Raw genomic sequence first — 14,283 nt, forward strand, 5'->3', positions numbered from 1 at the left:
GATTCAGAAGGATGTAGATTGCAGTAGGTACTGGGAGATGAAGAAGCTTGCACAGGATAGAGTAGCATGGAGAGCTGCATCAAACCAGTCTCAGGACTGAAGACCACAACAACAACAACTTTTTTTCTACTAATTACCATTGAGAACACATTCCGCAGACAGCAGGCACATATACCACTGGGTGTACCTGCAAAATTATATCATTGTACAGCATGTAGTTCAGTGTATACAACGTCATAAACATTAAACCACGTGAACATGAAACTGCAGGGCGAAATTTGCTAGACATATTGGTGAAATATGTGTACAAATACACGTGAAATATGTGGGGAATATTTTTGACATGTATGTATGCAAGCAAAGTCACGAGAAAAAAAGCTTATCCGAACCCTTGGAACGATTTCAATCAAATTTGGTAAACATGTTAGTTACAATCTGGAAAGAAATACTGTAGGGATGAGAACCACCAGCCTCCTGTTGGGGAGAGTGTGATAATGTAGAGAGAGAATGGAGGATGAAGAGATGGACAGACAGCGAGAGTGAGGAGACAGGCACAGATAGGATGAGGAGGAGATGGACAGAGATAGGGGAGGGGTAAATGGACAGATAGAGGGTAGAGGAGGAAATGGACAGAGAAAGGCAGGAGGTAGAGGAGATGGACAGAGGCAGGAGGAGGAAGAGAAAGATAGATAGGGAGAAGGAGATGAACAGAAGGGGAGGAGGAATTGGACAAAGAAAGGGGAGGAGGTGAACAGAGAGAGGGGTAAGGAGGAGATGGACAGAGATATGGACAGAAGGAGATGGACAGCGAGTGGGCGGCAGAGAAAGTGGAGAGAGAGTGGGGGACATGGGGATGGGCAAGGGGAGGGGAAGGAGGAGATGGAATAATAGAAGATGTAAATAAATACATACTCAGGCAACACTGGGTATCTAGGTAGTATTACATAAAAATTTGGGTTCTGCGTATCAGAAACGATGTAAGCTATTGGGTTCTCTCTGCTAGGAAGCCTCCAACTTCAGTCTAATCCACGTTTTCCAATAATCAGTAAGCACATATTAGTTTACTAGGCAGTGATGCAGAACCATATCCAAGGCTCTCCGGAAATAATGAAACGTGGCATTAACTGAGGCTCTGCTGTTTATACCCCTCTCGACATGAGCAGAGATAGCTGAGTTTCACATGACTGGTGATTGCTAAATCTGTACATGTTAACTCCTACAGAGAAAATGTTATGTCTCCATAATACGAGGATAGAATATTTTCGATAATTCAACACTGGATTGACATCAGGAAGATAAGGCTGTAGTTAGCGCATTCGTCCTGCAACTCTCCTTTAAGGTTATTCGAGAAGTGATGCGTTAGATTCACAGTGATAAAGAGTTTATGTTCCAAAAGCTGAATTCGCGGTGGTACAGCTCCAGAGGCTGCTCAAAGCACGACTTTGGAACTGAAACAATGAGTTTCTTATTTGTTCTAAACCCACTCTCTAGCAAATAGGCCTCCTCCTCTCCAAGTTTAGGCTGAACAGTCATGTGAACCCGGCCCGCCTTAAATCTTATCACTGAAGTGCTTTAGTGAAGCACTTGCATGAGATTGCATGTGTCTGACATTTGTTGAGTGCATTGCTTCCATAAAATTTTGTTTTGTGCAGTTCTCCTGCCTCTAGTTGCACTCCTAGTTTAGCTTTTCTGTAAGTATCCTGTAACATTTCATTTTCATTTTAACGCCTTCACCGATAAAATACGTTTTCCATACGACATATGTAAAGTGCGTTGTCCACTGTGACTTCTAACGAGACAACGGATTGCTTTTTTTTTTACTCTTTGGACTTTTAATTGTCTTCCTCTCTGCGGGGTCACAGACAATATCAGAGATTAGGTCTGGTTCATTAATCGAATAAGCTAGAAGGTCTTTCAGAAAGCTCCGATCTGTGCATTCAGCCGCCATTTTATGAAAGCACAGTTTAATGAAATAACATTACTGCTGCATATAATGTAGTAGCCACAATGATATTTGAATGTACTGAGAGCATATTGGAATTTAATATCTGCAGTGCTAAAAAATAATTAAAGAACAAGGTACTAATCCTCCCTTTAGTCATTCAACAATAATTACTAATCCTTTAGAAATTTATGTTCACAGAGCAAATTGCCTAAGATCGGAGATAAAATATTTGTTTTCATATCTGGCACCTGGTGTCCAAAAGAGACAAAATATTAATTACTCCGAATTTATGACTAACGGACTTTATGTAAAAAATAATTTTTTGTCAAGAAACACACTAATTTTTATCTTCTGTCCTGCAACTTTTCACTGTTCTGGCGAATTTCACTTCGGATTGTATTTCTTAAAAATCTTTTCTCTTCAGGAAGAACACACTAGACACTAAATAGTGTGGAAACTGCTGCTAAGTTATTAACTGTTTACTCATTCTCCCTTTGAGGGCTCTAAGAAAAGTGCTACATATCCTTTTACAGACATGAAAATGAATAAAGTAGCAGGAAAACTAAAGTGTCTCGAAAATGACAAGAAATTCCAGAAGTGGCAAGATAACTTCCGTTTAACACAGGATAATTTTAAGTGCTCATGAATGGCATCTAGCTTGACTGTTAACAGTCCAGTCCAGGTAAAAGCATCCATTCACAGCCTGACCCTACCTGATGTCAAAAAATCTGACATGATTTGTGAGTCTGCAGCTAGAACCAACAAACCACAAGAAGTTGAGTAATGGAACACAGAGGAGAAAGACCGTGGAGGTATATTAGGGAAATTGTCATGACGTCACAGACTCGAAGCTGACGTCCACCATGTTAGTAGCCCAAACACTAGTTTCTGGTGGAAGTGTTGTGATAAAAAAAAATGCCAGCTTGCATCATTTACAAGAGTTCTAGTCGTTCTGCTTAATAGTCTTCCTTCAGGTGTGATGTGCTGTGCATTTGTGTGTTCTCTGTGTCGTTTTTCTGAAGAAGAATCACAACATAGAAGTCTGCATCTTAAATTTTTGGAAAACTGCCTTTCAGATGCTGCATTTCTCTCAGTTACAATTTCCTGGACATCATGCTAATGCGATCCTACTTAGCACTGATGTAAAAAGTGATCAAACTACGAAATTATGAAAAACAATGTAATTACCAGAATATTAAAACTCTTAATATATTTTATTGATATTATTAAAATTGTAGACACCTTTTGTACACTAAAAGTGAGCATGATGGCAAGTTATATTTGTGGATGGGGGAAAAGCAAGTAACAAATAGTGACGCCCCCTTCCCCCCTGCCCCCCCCCCCCCCCACCTCCAAAATGAACCCTGGATTTACACCTGACATTGCCTCCCTCCTACCTTTGACCTGACTGATGCAGCCTTTTATTGTTAGGCCTACATGGACTACGATCCATGGAACAACTTGCCATTTTCAAACCTTGCAAATCATTGCCAGAAGTGAAACAGATTTAAATAACAGAAAGACTCGTACAGCTAATTGATGATGAGATATATTTAAATGAATGCCCACTCACAGTCAATTCTTTTGAACCACATTTATAATCAATCAGTCTCTTACTACAGTAAGTTTTCAAGTTATGCAAAAAGTATGTTTCTCTTTCTGCCAGAAGATGACAGACCATATACAGGGTGCCCCAGGAGTATTGGTCGATATCCAGACAAATGATAGAAATGATCATTCAGTGTAAGAAGGTCCTGTGAACATGACTCTAAAATGCACACCTTAACAGCTATGAGCACTACTTCATTAGAAGAGACTTATTTCACAGAGGCGAAGCTGAACAAGTGCTCATTGCTGTTAAGGTATGTACTGTAGAGCCCATGTTTACTGAATATTTTGTTCTTTCTTTGATCCACACTACCACCTCTTAAAACATCGAAAGCAAAGAGCTTGAAGTACGAGAGATGATCCACACTACCACCTCTTAAAACATCGAAAGCAAAGAGCTTGAAGTACGAGAGATTTGTTTTATAGTACCAATGATGAAGAAGTGCTCGTAGCTTGTAGGGTATACATTTTAGAGCCCATGTTTACTAGAATTTGTTGCTTCCAGTGGCCATTCCTGTCATTTGTGCTTAAATACTGACCAGTCCTGTATTGAACAAGGAGAGGCAGTGCACCCCCAAGTGTGGACATGTAGAACTCCCTGACACTGCCATTGTGAGAAGAGGTCTGGGGACAAGTAATGTAGCACTGATCAAAAATTAACATAACTTTTTTCTAGTGTATAGAAGAATGCCATGAACAAACATGTTTCTGTCAGATGCTAGAGACTAAGGAGTACATGAAACATTCAATGTGCAGTCTCATGTGTAACAATCACATTTGTATGCTTATCATGATAAGCATTCTATCTTTCTTCTTCATTTTCTTGTTACTGAATTTGTTGCTGTATACCAGAACAAGGTAAACTGAAGAGCTGTACAGACCTTTAAACCTAGTGGCTTGGCTAAATTAGTTGTCTTTTTCTACTTACTGGACTGGTACAAAATGGATAAAGAACACTGTGATGCACTAGCACTCTGGAAATGAAGTTTTTGCAAAAATTGACACAGCAGTATTGTCTCTTATGAGAGAAAATTCACATCAGTGGTTGTACAATAGGTTTTACTATCCATATGGATTGAATATATTTGTTAAATAAATTTTACAAATACAGGCAATCTATATGGAGAATAACACTTATTAAACAGGTTGCTAAACACTGTGTATGACTATAATCATAGATTCATAAACATGGCTACAGCACTTTGGATGATAATTTCATTATTTGTAAATAACCTACTCTACCACCATCCCCCCCCCCCTCCACCCCATGAACCATGGACCTTGCCGTTGGTGGGGAGGCTGGCGCGCCTCAAAGATACAGATAGCCGTACCATAGGCGCAACCACAACGGAGGGGTATCTGTTGAGAGGCCAGACAAACGTGTGGTTCCTGAAGAGGGGCAGCAGCCTTTTCAGTAGTTGCAGGGACAACAGTCTGGATGATTGACGGAACTGGCCTTATAACACTAACCAAAGTGGCCTTGCTGTTCTGGTACTGCGAATGGCTGAAAGCAAGGGGAAACTACAGCCGTAATTTTTCCTGAGGGCATGCAGCATTACTGTATGATTAAATGATGATGGCGTCCTCTTGGGTAAAATATTCCGTAGGTAAAATAGTCCCCATTCGCATCTCCGGGTGGGGACAACTCAAGAGGATGTCGTTATCAGGAGAAAGAATACTGGCATTCTATGGATCAGAGCGTGGAATGTCAGATCCCTTAATTGGCCAGGTAGGTTAGAAAATTTAAATAGGGAAATGGATAGGTTAAAGTTAGATATAGTGGGAATTAGTGAAGTTCGGTGGCAGGAGGAACAAGACTTTTGGTCAGGTGAATACAGGGTTATAAATACAAAATCAAATAGGGGTAATGCAGGAGTAGGTTTGATAATGAATAAAAAAAATATGAGTATGGGTAAGCTACTATGAACAGCATAGTGAACGCATTATTGTGGCCAAGATAGACACGAAGCCCATGTCTACTACAGTAGTACAAGTTTATATGCCAACTAGCTCTGCAGATGATGAAGAAATTGATGAAATGTATGAGGAGATAAAAGAAATTATTCAGGTAGTGAAGGGAGATGAAAATTTCATAGTCATGGGTGACTGGAATTCGAGAGTAGGAAAAACGAGAGAAGGAAACATAGTAGGTGAATATGGACTGGGGCTAAGAAATGAAAGAGGAAGCCGCCTGGTAGAATTTTGCGCAGAGCATAACTTAATCGTAGCTAACACTTGGTTCAAGGAAAAATGAAAGAAGGTTGTATACATGGAAGAACCCTAGAGATACTAAAAGGTATCAGATAGATTATATAATGGTAAGACAGAGATTTGGGGACCAGATATTAAATTGTAAGACATTTCCAGGGGCAGATGTGGACTCTGACCACAATCTATTGGCTATGAACTGTAGATTAAAACTGAAGAAACTGCAAAAAGGTGGGAATTTAAGAAGCTGGGACCTGGATAAACTGAAAGAACCGGAGGTTGTACGGAGTTTCAAGGAGAGCATAAGGGAACAACTGACACGAATGGGGGAAAGAAATACAGTAGAAGAAGAATGGGTAGTTTTGAGGGATGAAATAGTGAAGGCAGCAGAGGATCAAATAAGTAAAAAAGAAGAGGGCCAGTAGAAACCCTTGGGTAACAGAAGAAATATTGAATTTAATTGATGAAAGGAGAAAAAATAAAAATGCAGTAAATGAAGCAGGCAAAAAGGATTACAAACGTCTCAAAAATGATATCGACAGGAAGTGCAAAATGGCTAAGCAGGGATGGCTAGAGGACAAATGTAAGGATGTAGAGGCTTATCTCACTAGGGGTAGGATAGATATTGCCTACAGGAAAATTAAAGAGACCTTTGGAGAAAGGAGAACCACTTGCATGAGTATCAAGAGCTTTGATGGAAACAAAGCTCTAAGCAAAGAAGGGAAAGCAGAAAGGTGGAAGGAGTATATAGAGGGTCTATACAAGGGCGATGTAGTTGAGGGCAATATTATGGAGATGGAAGAGAATGTAGATGAAGATGAAATGGGAGATATGATACTGCGTGAAGAGTTTGACAGAGCACTGAAAGACCTGAGTCGAAACAAGGCCCCGGGAGTAGACAACATTCCATTAGAACTACTGACAGCCTTGGGAGAGCCAGTCCTGACAAAACTCTACCATCTGGTGAGCAAGATGTATGAGACAGGAGAAATACCCTCAGACTTAAAGAAGAATATAATAATTCCAATCCCAAAGAAAGCAGGTGTTGACAGATGTGAAAATTACTTTAATAAGTCACAGCTGCAAAATACTAACGCGAATTCTTTACAGACGAATGGAAAAACTGATAGAAGCAAACCTCGGGGAAGATCAGTTTGGATTCCATAGAAATGTTGGAACAAGTGAGGCAATACTGACCCTATGACTTATCTTAGAAGAAAGATTAAGGAAAGGCAAACCTACGTTTCTAGCATTTGTAGACTTAGAGAAAGCTTTTGACAATGTTGATTGGAATACTCTCTTTCAAATTCTCAAGGTGGCCGGGGTAAAATACAGGGAGTGAAAGGCTATTTATAATTTGTACAGAAAGCAGATGGCAGTTATAAGAGTCGAGGGGTATGAAAGTGAAGCAGTGGTTGGGAAGGGAGTGAGACAGGGTAGTAGCCTGTCCCCGATGTTATTCAATCTGTATATTGAGCAAGCAGTGAAGGAAAGAAAAGAAAAGTTCAGAGTAGGTATTAAAATCCAAGGAGAAGAAATAAAAACTTTGAGGTTTGCCGATGACATTGTAATTCTGTCAGAGACAGCAAAGGACTTGGAAAAGCAGCTTAACTGAATGGACAGTGTCTTGAAATAAGGGCATAAGTTGAACATCAACAAAAGATTAGGAAATGAGACACTTAAAGTAGTAAAGGAGTTTTGCTATTTGGGGAGCAAAATAACTGATGATGGTCGAAGTAGAGAGGATATAAAATGTAGACTGGCAATGGCAAGGAAAGCTTTTCAGAAGAAGAGAAATTTGTTAACATTGAGTATAGATTTAAGTGTCAGGAAGTCATTTCTGAAAGTATTTGTATGGAGTGTAGCCATGTATGGAAGTGAAACATGGACGATAAATAGTTTGGACAAGAAGAGAATAGAAGCTTTCGAAATGTGGTGCTACAGAAGAATGATGAAGATTAGATGGGTAGATCACATAACTAATGAGGAAGTATTGAATAGGATTGGGGAGAAGAGAAGTTTGTGGCACAACTTGACCAGAAGAAGGGATCGGTTGGTAGGACATGTTCTGAGGCATCAAGGGATCACCAATTTAGTATTGGAGGGCAGCGTGGAGGGTAAAAATCGTAGAGGGAGACCAAGAGATGAATACACTAAGCAGATTCAGAAGGATGTAGGTTGCAGTAGGTACTGGGAGATGAAGCAGCTTGCACAGAATAGAGTAGCATGGAGAGCTGCATCAAACCTGTCTCAGGACTGAAGACCACAACAACAACAACTATTCTCGTCTTGTCCAAACTATTTATTGTCCATGTTTCACTTCCATATATGGCCACACACCATACAAATACTTTCAGAAACGACTTCCTGACACTTAAATCAAAACTCGATGTTAACAAATTTCTCTTCTTCAGAAACGCTTTCCTTGCCATTGCCAGTCTACATTTTATATCCTCTCTACTTTGACCATCATCAGTTATTTTGCTCCCCAGATAGCAAAACCCCTTTACTACTTTAAGTGTCTCATTTCCTAATCTAATTCCCTCAGCATCACCCGACTAAATCCGACTATACTCCATTATCCTCATTTTGCTTTTAGATTAGATTAGATTAGATTAATACTAGTTCCATGGATCATGAATACGATATTTCGTAATGATGTGGAACGACTCGAATTTTCTAATACATGACATAATTAGGTTAATTTAACAACATACTTAAGTTAATATAACAACTTTATTTTTTGTGTTTTTTTGTTTTTATTTATTTTTTATTTTTATTTTATTTTTTTGTTTTTTAAATATTTTTTTCTTTTTTTTCTTAATTTATATCTAAAAATTCCTCTATGGAGTAGAAGGAGTTGTCATTCAGAAATTCTTTTAATTTCTTCTTAAATACTTTTTGGTTATCTGTCAGACTTTTGATACTATTTGGTAAGTGACCAAAGACTTTAGTGCCAGTATAATTAACCCCTTTCTGTGCCAAAGTTAGATTTAATATTGAATAGTGAAGATCGTCCAAGATTAAATCTAACTTTGGCACAGAAAGGGGTGAATTATACTGGCACTAAAGTCTTTGGTCACTTACCAAATAGTATCAAAAGTCTGACAGATAACCAACAAGTATTTAAGAAGAAATTAAAAGAATTTCTGAATGACAACTCCTTCTACTCCATAGAGGAATTTTTAGATATAAATTAAGAAAAAAAAGAAAAAAATATTTAAAAAACAAAAAAATAAAATAAAAATAAAAAATAAATAAAAACAAAAAAACACAAAAAATAAAGTTGTTATATTAACTTAAGTATGTTGTTAAATTAACCTAATTATGTCATGTATTAGAAAATTCGAGTCGTTCCACATCATTACGAAATATCGTATTCATGATCCATGGAACTAGTATTAATCTAATCTAATCTAATCTAAAAGCAAAATGAGGATAATGGAGTATAGTCGGATTTAGTCGGGTGATGCTGAGGGAATTAGATTAGGAAATGAGACACTTAAAGTAGTAAAGGGGTTTTGCTATCTGGGGAGCAAAATAACTGATGATGGTCAAAGTAGAGAGGATATAAAATGTAGACTGGCAATGGCAAGGAAAGCGTTTCTGAAGAAGAGAAATTTGTTAACATCGAGTTTTGATTTAAGTGTCAGGAAGTCGTTTCTGAAAGTATTTGTATGGTGTGTGGCCATATATGGAAGTGAAACATGGACAATAAATAGTTTGGACAAGACGAGAATAGTTGTTGTTGTTGTGGTCTTCAGTCCTGAGACAGGTTTGATGCAGCTCTCCATGCTACTCTATTCTGTGCAAGCTGCTTCATCTCCCAGTACCTACTGCAACCTACATCCTTCTGAATCTGCTTAGTGTATTCATCTCTTGGTCTCCCTCTACGATTTTTACCCTCCACGCTGCCCTCCAATACTAAATTGGTGATCCCTTGATGCCTCAGAACATGTCCTACCAACCGATCCCTTCTTCTGGTCAAGTTGTGCCACAAACTTCTCTTCTCCCCAATCCTATTCAATACTTCCTCATTAGTTATGTGATCTACCCATCTAATCTTCATCATTCTTCTGTAGCACCACATTTCGAAAGCTTCTATTCTCTTCTTGTCCAAACTATTTATCGTCCATGTTTCACTTCCATACATGGCTACACTCCATACAAATACTTTCAGAAATGACTTCCTGACACTTAAATCTATACTCAATGTTAACAAATTTCTCTTCTTCTGAAAAGCTTTCCTTGCCATTGCCAGTCTACATTTTATATCCTCTCTACTTCGACCATCATCAGTTATTTTGCTCCCCAAATAGCAAAACTCCTTTACTACTTTAAGTGTCTCATTTCCTAATCTAATTCCCTCAGCATCACCCGACTTAATTCGACTACATTCCATTATCCTTGTTTTGCTTTTGTTGATGTTCATCTTATATCCTCCTTTCAAGACACTGTCCATTCCATTCAACTGCTCTTCCAAGTCCTTTGCTGTCTCTGACAGAATTACAATGTCATTGGTGAACCTCAAAGTTTTTATTTCTTCTCCATGAATTTTAATACCTACTCCGAATTTTTCTTTTGTTTCCTTTACTGCTTGCTCAATATACAGATTGAACAACATCGGGGAGAGGCTACAACCCTGTCTTACTCCCTTCCCAACCACTGCTTCCCTTTCATGTCCCTCGACTCTTATAACTGCCATCTGGATTCTGTACAAATTGTAAATAGCCTTTCGCTCCCTGTATTTTACCCCTACCACCTTTAGAATTTGAAAGAGAGTATTCTAGTCAACATTGTCAAAAGCTTTCTCTAAGTCTACAAATGCTAGAAATGTAGGTTTGCCTTTCCTTAATCTTTCTTCTAAGATAAGTTGTAAGGTCAGTATTGCCTCACGTGTTCCAGTGTTTCTACGAATCCAAACTGATCTTCCCCGAGGTTGGCTTCTACTAGTTTTTCCATTCGTTTGTAAAGAATTCGCGTTAGTATTTTGCAGCTGTGACTTATTAAACTGATTGTTTGGTAATTTTCACATCTGTCAACACCTGCTTTCTTTGGGATTGGATTATTATATTCTTCTTGAAGTCTGAGGGTATTTCGCCTGTTTCATACATCTTGCTCACCAGATGGTAGAGTTTTGTCAGGACTGGCTCTCCCAAGGCCGTCAGTAGTTCCAATGGTATGATGTCTACTCCGGGGGCCTTGTTTCGACTCAGGTCTTACAGTGCTCTGTCAAACTCTTCACGCAGTATCATATCTCCCATTTTATCTTCATCTACATCCTCTTCCATTTCCATAATATTGTCCTCAAGCACATCGCCCTTGTATAGACCCTCTATATACTCCTTCCACCTTTCTGCTTTGCCTTCTTTGCTTAGAACTGGGTTTCCATCTGAGCTCTATTCATACAAGTCGTTCTCTTATCTCCAAAGTTGTCTTTAATTTTCCTGTAGGCAGTATCTATCTTACCCCTAGTGAGATAGGCCTCTACATTCTTACATTTTTCCTCTAGACATCCCTGCTTAGCCATTTTGCACTGCCTGTCGATCTCATTTTTGAGACGTTTGTATTCCTTTTTGCCTGCTTCATTTACTGCATTTTTATATTTTCTCCTTTCATCAATTAAATTCAATATTTCTTCTGTTACCCAAGGATTTCTACTAGCCCTCGTCTTTTTACCTACTTGATCCTCTGCTGCCTTCGCTACTTCATCCCTCAAAGCCACCCATTCTTCTTCTACTGTATTTCTTTCCCCCATTCCTGTCAATTGCTCCCTTATACTCTCCCTGAAACTCTGTACAACCTCTGGTTCTTTCAGTTTATCCAGGTCCCATCTCCTTAAATTCCCACCTTTTTGCAGTTTCTTCAGTTTTAATCTACAGTTCATAACCAATAGATTGTGGTCAGAGTCCACATCTGCCCCTGGAAATGTCTTACAATTTAAAACCTGGTTCCTAAATCTCTGTCTTACCATTATATAATCTATCTGATACCTTTTAGTATCTCCAGGTTTCTTCCATGTATACAACCTTCTTTCATGATTCTTAAACCAAGTGCTCTGTGCTCTGTGCTTTGTGCAAAATTCTACCAGGTGGCTTCCTCTTTCATTTCGTAGCCCCAATCCATATTCACCTACTATGTTTCCTTCTCTCCCTTTTCCTACACTCGAATTCCAATCACCCATGGCTATTAAATTTTCGTCTCCCTTCACAATCTGAATAATTTCTTTTATTTCATCATACATTTCTTCAATTTCTTCGTCATCTGCAGAGCTAGTTGGCATATAAACTTGTACTACTGTAGTAGGTGTGGGCTTCATATCTATCTTGGCCACAATAATGCGTTCACTATTCTGTTTTTAGTAGCTTACCTGCATTCCTATTTTCCTATTCATTATTAAACCTACTCCTGCATTACCCCTATTTGATTTTGTGTTTATAACCCTGTAGTCACCTGACCAAAAGTCTTGTTCCTCCTGCCACCGAACTTCACTAATTCCCACTATATCTAACTTCAACCTATCCATTTCCCTTTTTAAATTTTCTAACCTACCTGCCCAATTAAGGGATCTGACATTCCACGCTCCGATCCGTAGAACGCCAGTTTTCTTTCTCCTGATAACGACATCCTCTTGAGTAGTCCCCGCCCGGAGATCCGAATGGGGGACTATTTTACCTCCGGAATATTTTACCCAAGAGGACGCTATCATCATTTAATCATACAGTAAAGCTGCATGCCCTCGGGAAAAATTACGGCTGTAGTTTCCCCTTGTTTTCAGCCGTTCGCTGTACCAGCACAGGAAGGCCGTTTTGTTTATTGTTACAAGGCTAGATCAGTCAATCATCCAGACTGTTGCCCTTGCAACTACTGAAAAGGCTGCTGCCCCTCTTCAGGAACCACACGTTTGTCTGGCCTCTCAACAGATACCCCTCCGTTGTGGTTGCACCTACGGTACGGCTATCTGTATCGCTGAGGCACGCAAGCCTCCCAACCAACGGCAAGGTCCATGGTGGTGCTACAGAAGAATGCTGAAGATTAGATGGGTAGATCACATAACTAATGAGGAGGTATTGAATAGAATTGGGGAGAAGAGGAGTTTGTGGCACAACTTGACTAGAAGAAGGGATCAGTTGGTAGGACATGTTCTGAGACATCGAGGGATCACCAATTTAGTATTGCAGGGCAGCGTGGAGGGTAAAAATTGTAAAGGGAGACCAAGAGATGAATACACTAAGCAGATTCAGAAGGATGTAGGCTGCAGTAGATACTGGGAGATGAAGAATCTTGCACAGGATAGAGTGGCATGGAGAGCTGCATCAAACCAGTCTCAGGACTGAACACCACAACAACAACAACAACTCTACTCTAGCTACAGTGCAGTCCAATGACTGTGTATACCACCGATAAAAGAGGTGTCAGAACTTATGTTGTGAGCTAGTTTCCCATTTCCTTTCCACTGTTTATCACAACTGGTCTCAAGATGTTGCTAGAAATGTAAACCAGATGAAATTTGTCCCATTGTGTTCCCTGTAAGCCCAAGAAAGGGAAGGTCTGACGATCTTGGTGACCAGGAGGGCTGGCAAACATCTTGGAGAATGTTTTGGGTAGCACGAGAAGTGCAAAGGCACTGCTGTAGCAGAAATTTGCATCTCCCTGACATTGAACAGCGCCAGAAATTATAGCTAGATGAAGTTCTAGATACCTCTTCACTTTCACGTGTTCTCTCAACAAACACCAGAGCATAATGGCAATTGTAGTCTGTGACTGTACTCACCATGTTGTCCAGAGGCGATCAGTAAGTGATACATTTCAGTCACTATTGCTCTCCTGATTGGTAACAGTCATATATATTTATTTGTGTCAGAATATTACACCACACGACATTAATTATTTATGTACACAATTTACAGATTCTGTTGCATAATCGAAATAACTGTTTTGTATGACCACCAAAATTTTATCTAAGCTATATGGTACCTCAGTTACACCATTAACTGTGACAACAAGGTAATTCTCTCTTGTAAGTAGTTTGAGATAATCACAACTTGCCGTACCCTGATGTCAACAAAATCTCACTGTTATTCTTAAGTTCTGAATGTAAATCTGAATGTAAATCTGTAAAATGCTTATAATATATAATACACATTACATATACTATTTCAATATTTGTGAAAGGATTTTCTGCATCAGACCCAAAAATAACTAAAAACAACAATGCACAATTTTTTGAAAACAGTTTTGTCAGTAATACATGTTAAATTGAAGCTGTTCCTGAATTTTGTTTGCAGAGTAAAGCTACAGCATTGGTCCAGGGGGATGTGGTGTCAGTACAGTTCCCAGAAGGAGATCAGCACAAGTTTCCTACAACTTGGCTGAGGGACAACTGCCAATGCTCTGCATGTTTTAGTCCTCATATGCATTCGCGACTTATCCACTGGAGAAATTTTGACATATATGTACATCCGCTCAGTGTGGAGGTAAGGATAAGTTATAGGATCTTGTTCTTAAAATTTTAAGATCAG

At 39.1% G+C, this 14,283-nt stretch overlaps 1 protein-coding gene across 2 annotated transcripts in view; it reads left to right on the forward strand.

The window, feature by feature from the left end:
* Positions 1–14,283, forward strand: part of LOC124794727 (gamma-butyrobetaine dioxygenase-like) — a 234,819-nt gene that overhangs the window by 146,097 nt on the left and 74,439 nt on the right. For both annotated transcript variants that reach the window (XM_047258324.1, XM_047258333.1), the window contains exon 3: positions 14,050–14,238. In XM_047258324.1, coding sequence (XP_047114280.1) covers positions 14,050–14,238 — 189 coding nt within the window. The remainder of the gene's footprint in view (positions 1–14,049; positions 14,239–14,283) is intronic.

This window comes from Schistocerca piceifrons, chromosome 1, assembly GCF_021461385.2.
Source record: "Schistocerca piceifrons isolate TAMUIC-IGC-003096 chromosome 1, iqSchPice1.1, whole genome shotgun sequence".
Classification (NCBI taxonomy): domain Eukaryota; kingdom Metazoa; phylum Arthropoda; class Insecta; order Orthoptera; family Acrididae; genus Schistocerca; species Schistocerca piceifrons.